The 16,626-nt window shown below is 35.2% G+C and overlaps 1 protein-coding gene across 8 annotated transcripts in view; it reads right to left on the bottom strand.

Moving 5' to 3' along the window:
- Positions 1–16,626, bottom strand: part of LOC127854190 (oxysterol-binding protein-related protein 8-like) — a 157,023-nt gene that overhangs the window by 49,451 nt on the left and 90,946 nt on the right. For 7 of the 8 annotated variants that reach the window (XM_052389203.1, XM_052389206.1, XM_052389204.1 and 4 more), the window contains 2 exons: positions 5,002–5,190; positions 1,692–1,814 (listed from right to left, as the gene is read on the bottom strand). In XM_052389203.1, coding sequence (XP_052245163.1) covers positions 1,692–1,814; positions 5,002–5,190 — 312 coding nt within the window. Of the gene's footprint in view, positions 1–1,691; positions 1,815–5,001; positions 5,191–6,167; positions 6,310–16,626 lie in introns of those variants that run through there. The other variant, XM_052389209.1, reaches the window with a different exon arrangement.

Below are 16,626 nucleotides of genomic sequence, written 5' to 3' on the forward strand. Positions count from 1 at the left end.
CCATGGTTCGTGTACTCTTTTCTGCAGTTATTACAGAACACATATTTCATATCAAGGTTCTCGTCCTTTGCTGGTTTAGTAGGTTCAATCAGTTTGACACTAAAATGGTTGCAAACTTCAGATTTTTTCTTAAATGTTTAAGGAAAGGGAACAAATTCTTCTCTGACGAACATCTTGAATGAATTGCCTATACATATCCGTAGTACGATCGCTGATTGGTTAAAAGGTGTTGTTTTATCCAATAAAAAAGCTCGTTTCAGTTGAGCGGTAAACAGCAATGGTATGGTAAAAAAATTATCGGTACGGTAAAAAATTCATCAACTTTTCGTCGACTCGAAATTTTCATCGCCATCGTCACGTCAGCAGCAATTCGTTGGCGACGCGTCGACGATCTGATTAATCAACTCACCACTACCATAATGTATCAAAAAATTAAGGAATACAGTGTCCAATGACACATGACTATATGGGGTTCACAAATTGATGTTAATGGATGTAAACACACTGGTAAGGTGCTTTTTTCAATAACTTTTTTAACAATTTTTCTGAAGAATTTCAACTTGTGCATAAAGTACAGTTTTTTTGTGGCTTTTGGCAATGTAAAAAAACAACAGAATTACTTTATTTAATAAGCCTATGTTCTTGTTAAAAAATTTGAATTGTTGAACATTAATATACATGGCCATGTTGCTCGCAACAGACAATTTTGGCACAGATTTCCAACATATTCAATGATGTATTCTAAACTTTTAAGATATTGTCACAAACTGCAAAAAAAACTTTGTATGCACTAAAGATTTTTGCAAACATATTTCAATAACTTGAAATATTGGCAAAAATAAAGTTTTTAAGGGTGTATTTTCATTCTGTCCAGCCTGAGTGTAAACCCCTGAGAACCCCATTGATCCTGCATCCTGGTTTAATCATAATTGAAAGTCTGCTTAAAGGATCGTTAAAATGATTGTTAACAGTAATTAACTTGCTATTACATGTCTAAAATATTGTTACAAGCTCCGGTGACCTTTTGACATATTGACCGGGAAATCAAAAGGCTTCTTTAATGCTAAGTAACCATCATAGAGACTTTCAGAATCATAGATCAAAGCATTCTCAAGAAATCATATCCAAATAAAATCGTCTTCAAACTGACCATCTGACTGCACTAACAAGAGCAACGCATAACGGGTGCCACACTCGGCTGCGAAAGCTTGTCATAATTTATTTTTTTTTAGGTCACAATGACCTTGACCTTTGACCTAGTGACCCAAAAATGGGTGTGGCGTGTAGAACTCATCAAGGTGCATCTACATATGAAGTTTCAAAGTTGTAGATGGAAGGACTTAGATTTTAGAACCAATGTTAAAAACCTTTACAAACCTTGACACGGACGGCGGACATGCCGAGCTGGCTATGACAATACCTCTGGTTTTCTCCGAAAACAGCCGAGCTAAAAAGCAATAAAAAGATGCAAAACACTATAGGCCGCTTTTCCAAAGAGGGGCATAATTAATATGACCTCTAGAGCGTTAGAGACATGTCCTTTTGTGGCACATATTGGACTGATCCAGTGGGTGGAAATGGTTTATTACACAATTGTATGGGAAACACCAGCCTTTGTGGCCCATATGGATTGATATAGTGGTTGGAAATTGTCAATTACAACATTGTATAAGAAACATGTCAAAACCCACCTTTGTAGCCCATATGGACTGATCAAGTGGGTGGAAGATTTTGAAGCAGAAGCCATCTTTCTTTGATGGTCTCTCTATCAGTCTGCATGTGTTCAGTAAAACTGTTCCAACCCAATGGTTGCTCTGCAAATGGAAACATTAATTTAAACACTTTTACACAATATACAGCAACCATAGGAGAACAAGATCTAATTGCTCTAGTACATAATATAAAGAGTCAAGCCTTTATTTGATGCTTGATTTACATGATGTTCAGTGAAATATTAGACAATTTGTTATTGTGTCTGCCATGTTTTAGTTAATAGAGACTAAAAATTTAATGTTACTTCCTTTAAATGCTGTACAGAGGGCTAATACTATGATCTCATTCTCTTATATTCTCACAATGATGATATTGCACAGTAATCCTAATAACTACAAATCTTTTGGTTTTTGCTTTTGTATAGCACTTTACATTTGGAATTTACAAGGTACGAATAGAAAACAGTTTCATCTACCAAAGTAGGCAGTGACCTTAACCTTTATTCAACTGATTCAAATTGCAATCCTAAGGTAAGTCTACAGAAGCTACCAACATAATCATTTTGAGACCTATACCCCCATCCCTCGCCCCCCCCCCCCCCCAAAAAAAAAAAACAACACAACAACAACAAGAGGGCCTGAAAGGCCCAAAGTCCCTCACCTGAGATAACAAGATATTATTGGGACAAATCTTCTGATCAAGTTTCATGAAGATCGGAAAATAAATGTGGCCTCTAGAGTGTAAACAAGGTTTTACTATAGCCATATAAGGATAAATGCCCCGCCCCCTGGCAGCCATGTTTTTCAACCAACCGGCATCATTTTTTTCCCATCCAAGATATTATCAGGATGAATCTTCTGACCAAGTTTCATGAAGATCGGACAGTAAATGTGGCCTCTAGAGTGTTTACAAGATTTTACTATAGCCATATAAGGAAAATTGCCCCGCCCCTTGAAAGCCATGTTTTTCAAGCAAACATAATTATTTTCAAACTCATCCAAGATATCATTGAGACCAACCTTCTGACCAAACTTCATGAAGACTGGACAATAATTGTGGCCTCCATTGTGTTAACAAGGTTTTACTATAGCCATATATCCATTTAAGGAAAAATGCCCTGCCCTGTGGTGGCCATGTTTTTAAAGCAACCAAAACCATTTTGGAACTCATCCAAGATATCATTGGGACAAATCTTCTGACCAAGGTTTATGATGATGGGAAAATAAATGTGACCTCTAGAGTGTTAGGGTTTTACTATAGCCATATAAGGAAAAATGCCCCGCCCCCGTGGTGGCCATGTTTTTCAACAAACCAGCATCATTTTTGAACTCGTCCAAGATATTATTGGGATTAATCTTCTGACTGAGTTTCATAAAGATTGGACTATAAATGTGGCCTCTAGAGTATTAACAAGATTTTACTATAGCCATATATAGCCATATAAGGAAAAATGCCCTGCCCCTTGGCATCCATGTTTTTCAATCAAACGTAACCATTTTCAAACTCATCCAAAATATCAATAAGACAAATCTTCTGACCAAATTTTATGAAGATTGGACAATAAATGTTGCCTCTAGAGTGTTAACAAGGTTTTAATATAGCCATATAAGGAAAAGTGCCCAGCCCCCTGGCTGTAATGTTTTTCAATCAACCAGCAGTATTTTCGAACTCGTCCAAGATATTATTGGGATGAAACTTCTGATCGAGTTTGATGAAGATTGGACAATAAATGTGGCCTCTAGAATGTTAATAAGATTTTACTATAGCCATATAAGGAAAAATGCCCCGCCCCTAGGCAGCCATGTTTTTCAAGCAAAGGTTACCATTTTTGAAATCATCCAAGATATCATTGGGACAAATCTTCTGAGCAAGTTTCATGAAGATCGGAAAATAAATGTGGCCTCTAGAGTGTAAACAAGGTTTTACTATAGCCATATAAGGAAAAATGCCCCGCCCCCTGGCGGCCATGTTTGTCAACCAACCAGCAACATTTTCGAACTCATCCAAGATATTATTAGGATAAATCTTCTGACCAAGTTTCATAAAGATCAGACAATAATTGTGGCCTCTAGAGTGTTAACAAGATTTTACTATAGCCATTTATAGCCATATAAGGAAAAATGCCCCGCTTCTTGGCAGCCACGTTTTTCAAGCAAACGTAACCATTTTCGAACTCATCCAAGATATCATTAAGACCAATCTTCTGACCAAATTTCATGCAGATTGGACAATAAATGTGCCCTCTAAAGAGTTAACAAGGGAATGTTGACGCCGCACAATTCACAACGCACGACGCATAACGGACGACGGACAAAAGGTGATCAGAAAAGCTCACCATGAGAACGTTGTGCTCAGGTGAGCTAAATACAACACCCTTAAGCTATAGAGCAGAAACAGTTAAATATTTTAGAAACAGTGACCATCATGACCCAATGGTCACAGATGAAATTCCAAGCTAGGTATATAGGTCGCCTTCCTAAACACAAAATTCCAGCACAATACCTCCTCAAAAACTCAAGTTATGAACTTTTTTCTTTTTCAGGTTACAGTGACCTTGACCTTTACAATACTTGTTCCCAAATGAACTCAGATGATAATTCTGCACTGCATGTACGCAACATAGTGACTAAATTTCAGAACTTGACATCCATTCAAACTCAAGATATTCACAGTTAACCATTTTCCTATCTTAAGTAACAGTGACCATGAGCTTAACCTGACAGGGTCGTGATGCAAAACTAAGCTAGCTCTGCATGTAAGCCATCAACACATAACATTTCAAAGAAATACCTCTATCCAAACTTAAGTTAGAGTATATCATATTTGTAAAAAAAAATACCGAACACATCCTAGGTCTTCATGCTAGCTTGCTTGATCATATGTTTCATCCGGATAAATCAATGCTTACTTAAGTTATTGACCGAAAACCTCCTGGATTTCAAACAACAAACCACTTTTCACTCTTGTACAGGACATGAAAACCGCCTGTTGGATTTCAAACAACAAACCGATTTTCACTCTTGTACAGTACTTGAAAACCTCCTGTGTGATTTCAAACAACAAACTGCTTTTCACTCTTAAAACAGTACACAGCACTCAGGCTTCATAGAACAAATAATCACACCAAACATTTTTTGTTTTCTCTTGTGCAGTGCATGGCATTTAGATATCAGTGAACCCGCTAATGACCTTCTGTTGGATCTCTAACGTTTATATTGTACGCCCTTGTTCAGCACATGACATACCTAAACACACTAATGACATAGGATGTATATTAAAACAACCAACCTTTTGTTTTTCGCTCTTATACAGCACAAGGAGGCCAGGTTTAAGGACACACCAGAGTTTGGTCCAGGACTTGAGGGTGCCCCTCACCTTGAGCCAGTCACCTAGCACAATCACTGAGGGGTCCTTTAGCGTGCTCAGTAACTCCTGAGCTGCCTGCTTCTTCTGACTACGATAGTTACGCTTTTGTTCCTGAAAGTACATGTATGTGTAACTCAATCCTGCAAAAAAGCTTTCGAGAAAAGAAACAAAGAATTCCTGGAATCAAAGGCCATAGTGAAATTTAATATTTAATGGGCTCATTTCTAATTCTTTGTGTCCGAAAGGAAACCTTATGCAGTACTTAGCAATTATTATTGAATTTGTGCTTAAATATTCATAATTGCCAGATGAATCAAATATTTTTTTTGAAATGCATTATTTGTGTATGAAAAACATGAAACATCTTTTAACTGCACAATTTCACATATGCCTATACAATCAGTTTTACAAATTTTGACATTCTTATATATATGTATTTACCAGATAAAACAAAGTTTAGGCACCATTTTAGAAGGGAATCCTAAAAGATATATTATTAGTGAAGATAATTATTCTCAAGTAAGTTAGATCTATGATAACAAATATTGCTGCATGATTTAATGGGCAACAATAATAATACAAACTAATCCACCTCTAGTATCTTCTTCGAACCTGAAGTTTTAGTACCTATTCAGTTTGGACTGAAAACATGTTAATAATATATCAGATACATTAACGCTTTTCCGAAGCCTGGACGTGTGTGCCTTTAAAATCTGCGGTTCAACACAAATAACTATCAACTGAGCATTTGTGTTTATGTTCTGTTAAAAATTAAATCATGCCTCTTGCATAGCTTATAGAATGTAAGAGAGAATTACTCAAATTTAAGTTCCTGTTCAGCTTTCAAAAAATAAATGTGAACTTTGAACAATATCTGACTGTCAGAAAAAAACTGCCAAATTACATAAGTCATAAATGTTCAATGGTCTTTGACTATATATGTAAAAGCAAACAAGGCATACACATTATTATTCTACACTCTAACATTAATTCTTAATGGCATACCATTAAATCAACACCACAAATAATGTATGACAGAATATTAATGCACCATAATTAATTCAGACACATAAACATGAACTACTAACCTTAAACAACGGAGTTTTGGACCAGTTCATGATATCTTTTGATGGCTGACTGTATGGTATAGTCAAATATTGACTCCTAGAACTCAAATTTAATTGAATTCTAAGTATGGATTGTCACACGGTTTCACAAATTAAACCGATAATTTACATTTAGCGTGAATCAACAGTTTCTGATATACACATTTTAAGGACTTTCTTTATGTACTGTACTGTCAGCAAGTCTTATTATAATTTTTTAAAGATTGATAAGTTTTAAATACAAACACCACAATTGTGCTATTGTTACAACACTGATTTTTGTTGCTTATGTATATAAAGTAAAGTTAAAATGCCCTCTTTAATCACAAAATATTTGAAATGTTTCAGTTACATTGCAAAAATTCTTGCAAAAGCTAAATGTGGTCTTTATTTGAGCTCATTCACTAATTTCAGCATTAATCTTGTATGAATAAGCTTTCAATATGTCATAAACTACTACAACTTCTACTACTACTACTCCTTCCAGAAAACATTTTCAAAGATTATTTATAAATCACACTGCAAGTATAGTTTGTAGGCAACACAATTCATTATAGATCGTTGACACCTTATTTATTGAATATACACTACGCAACCCGCGATTTTTGCCTAAATCTCACATCACCGCGTTAGTGCCAATGTGACGAATCACAGTGATTGGCGGCGATAACACTCTACGGGTGATTCCGCCGTGATTTCACTCTGACCATCTCGCGATAAAGATCAGCTGTAGAATCATCGCGAAACACCGCGATTCGCGGTGACTACTAGATTTAAATTTCAACTTATTAACTAATGTCAACATTATCAACGATCACATTAGATCGCGAAAATGTATTTCAATATGACAGTAAACACCCTACTTGCTGAATGTCAAATCATGATTTCCAAACAATATCTTTATTTGTTGAAATAACAATTGTCCAGTACAGCTCACGCAAAACAAAAACAAAACACATTCTTTTGTTTTCGAAGTTCCTCCGCATCCATAACGAGTATTCACTCCGCATCATGCCGAAGCACTCAGCAATAATTCACAGATATAAGAAACATATACAGATAATACCCTGATTTTTTTTTTTACTTCTACGCGATTATTTTAACATTTCGTCAGCTTCTCTGCATACTTCATACAATTACCATCGGATGCCATTTGTTAAAACACTGATTTTGTATGTCAGTAGAAATCAAAGAAATTTACACAGTTAAATCTTGGAGACTTGCTTTAAACGTCGAAAAAATACTATATCTATTTGCATAATAGTTGATAAAATACACAGACTACACAAATATAAATAATTTCGACTGTTTGAAATAAATAAAATGTTTGTTTATTTTTAAAATGAATGCTTTCACTTCGTCCCGATTTTCAGAAAATAACTTGTACATGTGCATCTAAATTTAAATTTACACATTGCTTCAGGCGAAGTACGCGTGTTCAGTGGGAAAACCGCCGTCCCGATTGAACTGCTATTTAATAAAATCGTAGCGTGTAAAACTCATTTGATGGAAAAATTATTAACGTTTGTCTTTACAATTTATTGAGCAATGTTGAACGGAATATACTTTTGAAAATGGAAGCTGTGATCATTCGGAATTATTGTTATTTTAAATGTTTTTAACAAAGTTTGTTACACTTTCAATTAGGCGGTGAATCTTTTGATTTGGTGGCATTCTGTTTCATTTCGGGCCCCATGCAATTTTTCAGATCATAATCTCTGTGCTTTACTACTCGAATTTGTTAGTTTCTGACCACGTGTGCTACTGAAAGTAACCATGGGGACTGTGTACTATGGCCTGTACAAGTGGCTAGGACCCGTGTTTATGATCCCTAGATGTAAGATAAGCACATGCATTATTAATGATTAAGTTGGTCAGTACAAAAGTTCTACCGAAAACCACCGACTGCGTCTTTGTTTTATTATCCAATCAAGACCCGAACATACAATATCCTGTGTATTACCAGAAACATACTTCAGATAAGCACGTGTAGTCTGTCAAAACAATGATTGTATAGCTCAGTAAACATATTGAAGTAGCTCACACAGTTAATTCCCATATATGATCTCGGAAACAGACTTGCTTAAAACATTTAAAATAACGTTATTAATTTAATTAGAATTGCTTATAATGAGAACCAACCCAACATACTGTATACAGACGACACAATTTATATATACAGTCTAACCTGCCCGAGCGACCGCCCTGTTAATAGCGACCAACAGTCAATAACGACCACACCGATTTCCTCCCGAACGATTTCACTATATATTTAACCTGCAAATAAAGCCCACCTGTGAACAAAGACCAACGACCACCCTTTTACATTTCCAAATCTCCATTTTGATAGCTTACAACGACCACTGCAATCATAAAAATCAACGATTTCACAACTTTCAAAAAACAAAATGGCCGCCAGGACGCTGCGTAGTCACGTGATACACATCTTACCAGGGGACTCGTCGGTCGCTATGGAGATATTGGCAAGTGACAGTTTATCGCACTCGATAGCAGTTGTTTGTTTATTTAACATGCATTGCTAATTGGTAGTCGCCTGCTTCTTTTATGCATTTGACAGTTTGTAAAAAGTGTAAAAATTTGCCTTTGTATATAAGTGACTCGCGATTAATGTACTAATTGCCGAAAATATCAAAGACAAATTTGGGGCTTTCATAAACTCATTTAAGAAATTAATGGTTTCCTATCATTTACGATGCCTATTAAAGACAAACATTTTGATAGTCATTCTCTTCTTAAATTTCTCCGTAATAAGACGTTCATAGATTATAGTGAAGTAAATTGTCAGTTCAATCAACCATCGTGGCTTCCAAGCGTAAGTTCTTGACGTTGGAAGAACGCGTTAAGGTCATTAGTTTGTTAGGTAAAGGACACAGCTGTAGACAAGTGGCTAGTGATCTTGATTTAGGAAAAACTCACATTCAGAGCATTTTAAAGCGTAAACATGAGATAATGGACGAATTCGAGGAGAACGTAAACTCTGAAAGTAAACGCCCTAAGCGTGAGTCGGAATTCGCGTCAGTGAATGACTTAGTGCATAAGTGGTTTCTACTGGTACGTTGAGTATCTGTCTGGAATCTTATTCTTGGATGTTTTCAGTCTTATATAATTATCAGATGTCATTTATTGTCCATTATTATCAACTTTACTGGTTGTGTAGTAGTGATTCATGTATTTCATGTATAAATGTTTGCTATGTTATGTGTATTTTGTACTTTGCTCTTTGTAGAATTACATGTACATGTACGTATACATGTATGTCAATAGTTATTTATACAGTATATGATAAATTAAATAAATAATAAAAACAGAAGGGAATAGAAATACAACATGTAATAAATATACAAATGTAAAACAAAACTGTGTTTTCCATCCTTTATTTCATTATACATGCATAAGTATTCAAACATTTAAGCAATAGAGCACATACATAGATAAGGTACCTGTTAAAAAACTACTAGCATATTTTGTAAAGTTTCAATCGACCCTGCGAATAAAGACCACCTGTGAACAAAGACCACAACGACCAAATCGCTTGAGTGGTCTTTATTGACAGGTTGGATGCATATAAGTTTGCCAATTGAAATACAAACAAACATTGGTTTATTTTCACAAAATTAACATTTACTTTTCTCGATTCCCAGACAATGATTTGTAAATGTTGCATGAATCTAAATTTAAATTAAGTTGTTTATTGGTCGTTGAAGAAGAATATGAACTGTACACAACACTTGTGTGCAGTCAGTACACAATACAATAATTGTTTCAATAATGAAGTAACTGAAACAGCGCAACAGCATGTTTGAATTATATTTTATTAAGAGGAAATGTCAATGCCAAGTATTTCGCATGATACCCTGTTAATTTAGTTGAAATTCACAACGAAACTTTTAATGGAAATTAAAATTTATGATATCAATAATTTACCTGCTATCAGAGACGTAGATATCTATCTTTTTAACATGACAAAGAAATTCATTTAATTCATGTGCACTATGTATTTTTGGCTAGAATTTGTAACCGAAAATAGCTGTACACGACGCATGCAAACCTTAATCTGATTGGGTGCTTATTTCATCAAATCTATAAATAGAAAAATATGCAGAAATTCATTTGATACTTTTGAAAATTGCGACCCAGTTTGTGTTTGACAATCTTTAGCACTTGTATCTTCAATATTAACCAGAATTCGTTTTTAAAAAACGGAAATCGGGCATATGCGGGATTAACGAGTAATGGATAAAGACGGAAAAAGTTGCATGTATGTGACTGAGACAGTTGAAGCGTATGTGTGGCGGAATCGAGGGACTCGAAAAAATACGACTATTACATTACAATCATTCAGGAGTTCTCCATGGCTTCAAACTGTTAATTGCATAATCAACGCAATTATCACTCCTTCAGATGTGGTGTCCTTAAGCTAGGTGCAAACACGGTTTGTTTTAAATGCGGCATTTAAAAGGACAGAAAAAACCTGTCAGGGACATGGGTGTGAAATATATGTTGAAATTTTAAAAGGGATACTCCCTTATATCTGCTAACAATGCTAATAATCCCATATTGTTATAATCGCTGTGAAGATTATACATGTAACATAGGAATATCGTACTTCACCGCGTTTGACCGTGAACGCGGTAAGTCGCGGTGAATCACCGCGGAGATTCTATTTATAGCATTTGCCATGATCATGCTCAACCTAGCGGTGATTTGTCACCCAAAATAAATAATGTCCACCGCGTGTCGGTGATTTAGGCAAAAAACGCGGGTCGCGTAGTGTATAATCATAACTTAGTCTCAAATTATGTACTATCAAATAACAATCAAGCTTGCAAATTTTGCATAATTTTTGGATTGTCCAAGACATGTAATAAATAAGCATACTAACATATTTTACATACAAAAATGTATTTTATTATATACTTCCAAAAGTAGTTTACTTGTTTGACCATGCTTGATTTATAAATAATCCTATTAAAAACAATTTTGATGGGTCTCCTTAAATCCTTATTCTATTTACATAATTTGCACAAAATGAATGTTCTCGTTCTCATAATAATGGACAACTATAATTTAGATTCGAAAGAATTGTTTTATTATAATTCTGCAATACAACAGCTGTATATCCCACTCAAATATTAACTACATAAGCATAATCATTTTCCATTTAAGTAAAAATCAGTACATACATTCATAGTCAGTTTTTAGATAACTGAAGAATTGAACAATTCAAAATTTGTGTGTGTTTACTTTTACCATGTAATCCATCAATGTATAAGAATGTGCATAACGGACTAGACTGACTTGTTTTACTAATCTCAACACATGTACCATGAAACTGTAATGACAACAAACGTTGAGCCCAAACAATTACATGTTTACACCAGTTCACATGTCATCACTAACATAGGTAGTAACTGTATATTTAACCCAAACAGATTACCGTAATTACTTGAAATTTTCAGACACTTTGTTTTTTGACACCCTCTATTATAGCAATAAAATTTATTTTTCGTGACACCTTAATTTTCCGAAGTATATGTTTTCGTCCATTTTAAATGTCTCTTAATTTTCGGAAAGTATATTTCACTGCGTTATTTTACATACTTTGGCCCTGTTTTCGCTTATTTCGTGACACTTCGATCATGGATTTATAAAACCGGATTAAGGTCATAAAACCTGACAGATGCATGCCTGAGAGCAATAGACAATTACATGGGAGTACTTTGGTAAATAACCATGTATACCGGTAGAATATAATGGATTCACCGAACAGCATTTGAAACAGTGTCATCCTATTAAGGAAGCAGAATGTTTTCTGTTTCAACTTTTTGTATTCTATATATTTCAGGCAAGATTTAGCAAAGCTGTGAAGTTGTATTTATTTCTTTAAGCAGAAAAAGAAGAGCTAATCATTAGAGAAAATTATTGTACATTGATTTTGCATCACCTTAATTTTTGTCTCTAAATTTTCGGACACCTGTAATTTTTTAATATTTTTCGTATCTAAATTTTCATAATAAAAAAACAAACATTGTAAGTGTCCGAAAACTTAGGGTAATTACAGTAATTATAACACAATATGCCACATGTGAACTTCAACACAAATAATGTGTTGCAGGATGGTTTGATAAAAGTGACCATTTAACATCTTAGAAACCAACTAACAGTCCAAATTATGTTAATGCAAATGCATATAACTCTCAATATTTGAGTTTAATTACTAATCAGATGGATTTGTTTAAAAAGTCAAATATTTTTATAAATCTTCTTCACAAGATCTTTGCTGTTCAACATACATGCCAGAATTGTTCAGGTCCAAATCAGGAAATCCAATTTAAATTGTCGGGACATTTGACCAAAAAACGGGAGGAATGAATGTGTGTTTCATTGTTCTCCACCTTTAGCAAGGTACAATGTTTCCTGGGATATTTCTATAGTTTCTAAGTTTTTTAAAGTCTTATATCCTGTTTCAAATCTTTTTTTGAAATTGTAGCTTTAATTTTGTTTGCTACTGCACCTAGTGCACATACTCATGTGTCCATGGATTTGTCATACATGAGAAAAGTAAAGTGTTACATTCTCTTTATGTTTTGTTTAAAACTTCCAAAAATAGAAAAGCATTTTCATTGAAGATTTTAAAGATGAATCTGTATGTGGTATCTGATATGCATACATTATGGCATTATATTAACAAGAGGGCTAAGATGGCCCTAGTTCGCTCACCTGAGGGGAGTCGGTTCATTCAATCTTTACCAAATGTCAAACTTGACCTAGATATTGTCCAGACAAACATCCTGGTCAAGTTTCATCATTATTTCATCTGCGAGTCATGATCAATATACCTATGAAGTTTCATGATCCTAGGCGTAAGCATTCTTGAGTTATCATCCAAAAAACATTTTTCCAAGTTGAGTCACCGTGACCTTGACAGCCTTTGTGTGAATACGTTATTTGGAACTGTGACCTTGACCTTTGACCTAGTGACCTGATAATCAATAGGGGTCATCTGTGAGTCATGATCAATATACCTATGAAGTTTCATGAACTTAGGCATAAGCGTTCTTGAGTTATCATCCAGAAACCATTTTACTATTTCAGGTCACCGTGACCTTGACCTTTGACCTAGTGACCTGAAAATCAATAGGGGTCCTTTGCAAGTCATGATCATTGTACCTATGAAGTTTCATGATCCTAGGCATAAGAGTTCTTGAGTTATCATCCAGAAACCATTTTACTGGTTCTAGCCACCGTGATTTTGACCTTTGACCTAGTGACCTGAAAATCAATAGGGTTTTTCAACGGATCGGAACCACTTTTGAACTCAACCAAGATATCATTAAGACAAACATTTTGACAAAGTTACATGAAGATTGGGCACGAAATGTGACTTCTACAGTGTTTACAAGGTTTTTCTTTTTTTTGACCTAGTGACCTAGTTTTTGACCCGGCACTACCCAGTTTCAAACTCGGTCGAGATTTCATTGGGACAAAGCTTCCGACCAAGTTTCATGAAGATAGGACAAGAAATGTGGCCTCTAGAGTGTTTACGAGAAAATGTTTACGGACTGACAGACAGAAGGACGGACATACGACCGACAAAGACCGGTCACAAAAGCTCACCTGAAAAATCAGGTGAGCTAATACTACGTAAGTGTTTAAAAAGTCTACAAAACTTTTTATTTCAATTGGTTACAACAAGTACAATTGCAAGGTGGCTGAAAAATGTTTTGCTTATGTCAGGAATACTGATCAGTTCAAAGCTCATTCATATAAAAGTGCATCTGTGCCTGCAGCACGGCATTTTCAAGAGGATGTTCTCTGAAAACAAGGGCTGTTTGTAAAACATGCATACCCCCTATATGGGCTGTCAGTTGTAGTGGCAGCCATTGTGTGAATACATTTTTTGTCACTTTGACCTAGTGACCTGAAAATCAATAGGGGTCATCTGCGAGTCATGATCAATGTACCTATGAAGTTTCATGATCCTAGGCGTAAGCATTCTTGAGTTATCATCCGGTAACCATTTTTCTGTGTCGAGTCACCGTGACCTTGACCTTTGACCTAGTGACTTGAAAATCTATAGGGCTCATCTGCGAGTCATGATCAATGTACCTATGAAGTTTAATGATCCTAGGCGTAAGCGTTCTTGAGTTATCATCCAGAAACCATTTTACTGGTTCTAGTCACCGTGACCTTGACCTTTGACCTAGTGACCTGAAAATCAATAGGGGTCATCTGCGAGTCATGATCAATGTACCAATGAAGTTTTATGATCCTAGGCCTAAGCGTTCTTGAGTTATTATCCGGAAACCATCTGGTGGACAGACCGACGGACCAAAGGTGCGACGGACCGACCGACATGTGCAAAACAATATACGCCTTCTTCGAAGGATGGCATAAATATTCTAGAAAGGGCTGACTGGTCCTCAGATAAAAAGTTTAAGAAGTTCTATTTGCGAGAGCAAGTAAATAATAAACTGTGATTTGTTCACAGTGTTTTAAATGTTTGTAAGTGTTCAATGAAGGCATTTATTTTTATAATTATAAGCTTGTCAATTTGAAAAAGGATAAAATTCTAGATTTAAACGTTTGAACAGATTTGTGTTTGTGACGTGTTATAATTCAATAAGATGTTTGATTTAACATGAGATTTTGAATTTTGTGTTTATATGTACATGTAGCAAGTAACTTGATACAGTTGTTGTAGTATTTGTTGACCAAAAGGCAAATACAATACTAAACATGATGAGGTTTGTTTATTTCAATGTACTATTTTGCAAGGTGCTTTGTTTCTTTAAAGATACTAGATAATACATGCGAAAGCCAAAAGCTTCATGAAAATAATGTGCCCTCATCGAAGCTTCAGCACTGGATGAGGGACATTATTGGAATAAAGCCGGAGGCTAAGCATGTATAAACCCGCCCATGGTGTTAATTATATGTTATAATTTGTTACTATAATTTTTTTTTTATCATACAAGATGGGATAAAACTTGTATTCTAAAAATATTTAGCATATTTTTTCCCTTCCCATTTTGAACACCTTTGACTTTCAATTATGGTTTGGTACGGGGTTCACATCCGGAAGTATCAATGGCAGTGCTTGATTTAGATTTCAATTGCTTTTTATTCGTTAAATCAGGTTTAAATTTATTTATGGAATCTTTAAAGCACGATCGTTGCTTCATATTGCTAGGACAATATGCTAGATAATGCATTCTTAGCCTCCAGCTTTATTCCAATAATGCCCCTCATCCAGCTCTTAAGCTTGGATGAGGGCACATTTTGTGAAATGAACATTTGAATGAACATTATTTACAAGTCTGACCATTATGTTATACAAGAGCACGGCATAACGGATGCCAATGCTCGGCTGCGAGTGCAATTTTGAATAAATGAAAGCTTGTCATATTTATTTTTTTAGAGGTCACAGTGACCTTGACCTTTGACCTAGTGACCCAAAAATGGGTGTGGCGTGTATAACTCATCAAGGTGCATCTACATTTTAAAGTTTCAGCGGACAGCTGACGGCGGACGACGAGCTAGCTATGACAATACCTGGGGTTTTCTCCGAAAAAGCAGAGCTAATAAGGAAACAACATACACTGTAACTCCAATATAGTGTGATCCGTTACAACGCTGTGTCCAATACAATGCGGGGGGTGCTTGGAACCCGTTTTTTCTCCAACCTTCCATTTCTGATTCCAATCCATGTTATGCAACTTCAGAAATTCAAAGATGGCAGCAATCACAGCTTGATTTCTTTATCTGTCCGTTTAACTGATCTTAATCGATTAGAGGTTAAACGACACACGACAGCTAATTGGTGTTAATCTGTTGTGTAATGTCAATAAGTGTGAAAAACTCGTGAGTCAGTGTTTATTACATTATTGTATTCCCTATCAGAGTGGTTCATTGTATAAACTATGGCTGTGTTATTGTTTTTTATATGCTATACATGCTTGTTAAATAAAAAGATCTTTGTGTATGTTTAATGTTTCAGTACGAGTACAAAAAATAAATTAAATAATCCTGACGATTTATTTACATGCTAACACAGTATACTTGTTAACATTTACTTGTTAACAGAGATTCACTTTCATTTTGGTCCGTTATCAGAAAGTCCCCGGGACTTTTTTACATGACCTGTATGAGGCAATAAAACATTTCTTTGTACATGTATTGTATTGCATCCAATCTTACTTTAAATTTGCTCGTCCAATGAAAGCTCTGTCCCATGATGCACTGTCCTCTTTTTCTGAAAAATGGCCTTGGCATGATGGATGTGTTTATGAAATTCTTAAACATATTTCTCGTCATAAATGTTCAAGATTATTTTTTCGAATGTGATTTTGCAATTATATTGGATTATCGGATAAATGTGCACATTAGAAAATCGGTATGTATACTGTTATCCCAGGGC

The sequence above is a fragment of the Dreissena polymorpha genome, chromosome 12 (genome assembly GCF_020536995.1).
Source record: "Dreissena polymorpha isolate Duluth1 chromosome 12, UMN_Dpol_1.0, whole genome shotgun sequence".
NCBI classification, from domain to species: Eukaryota; Metazoa; Mollusca; class Bivalvia; order Myida; family Dreissenidae; genus Dreissena; species Dreissena polymorpha.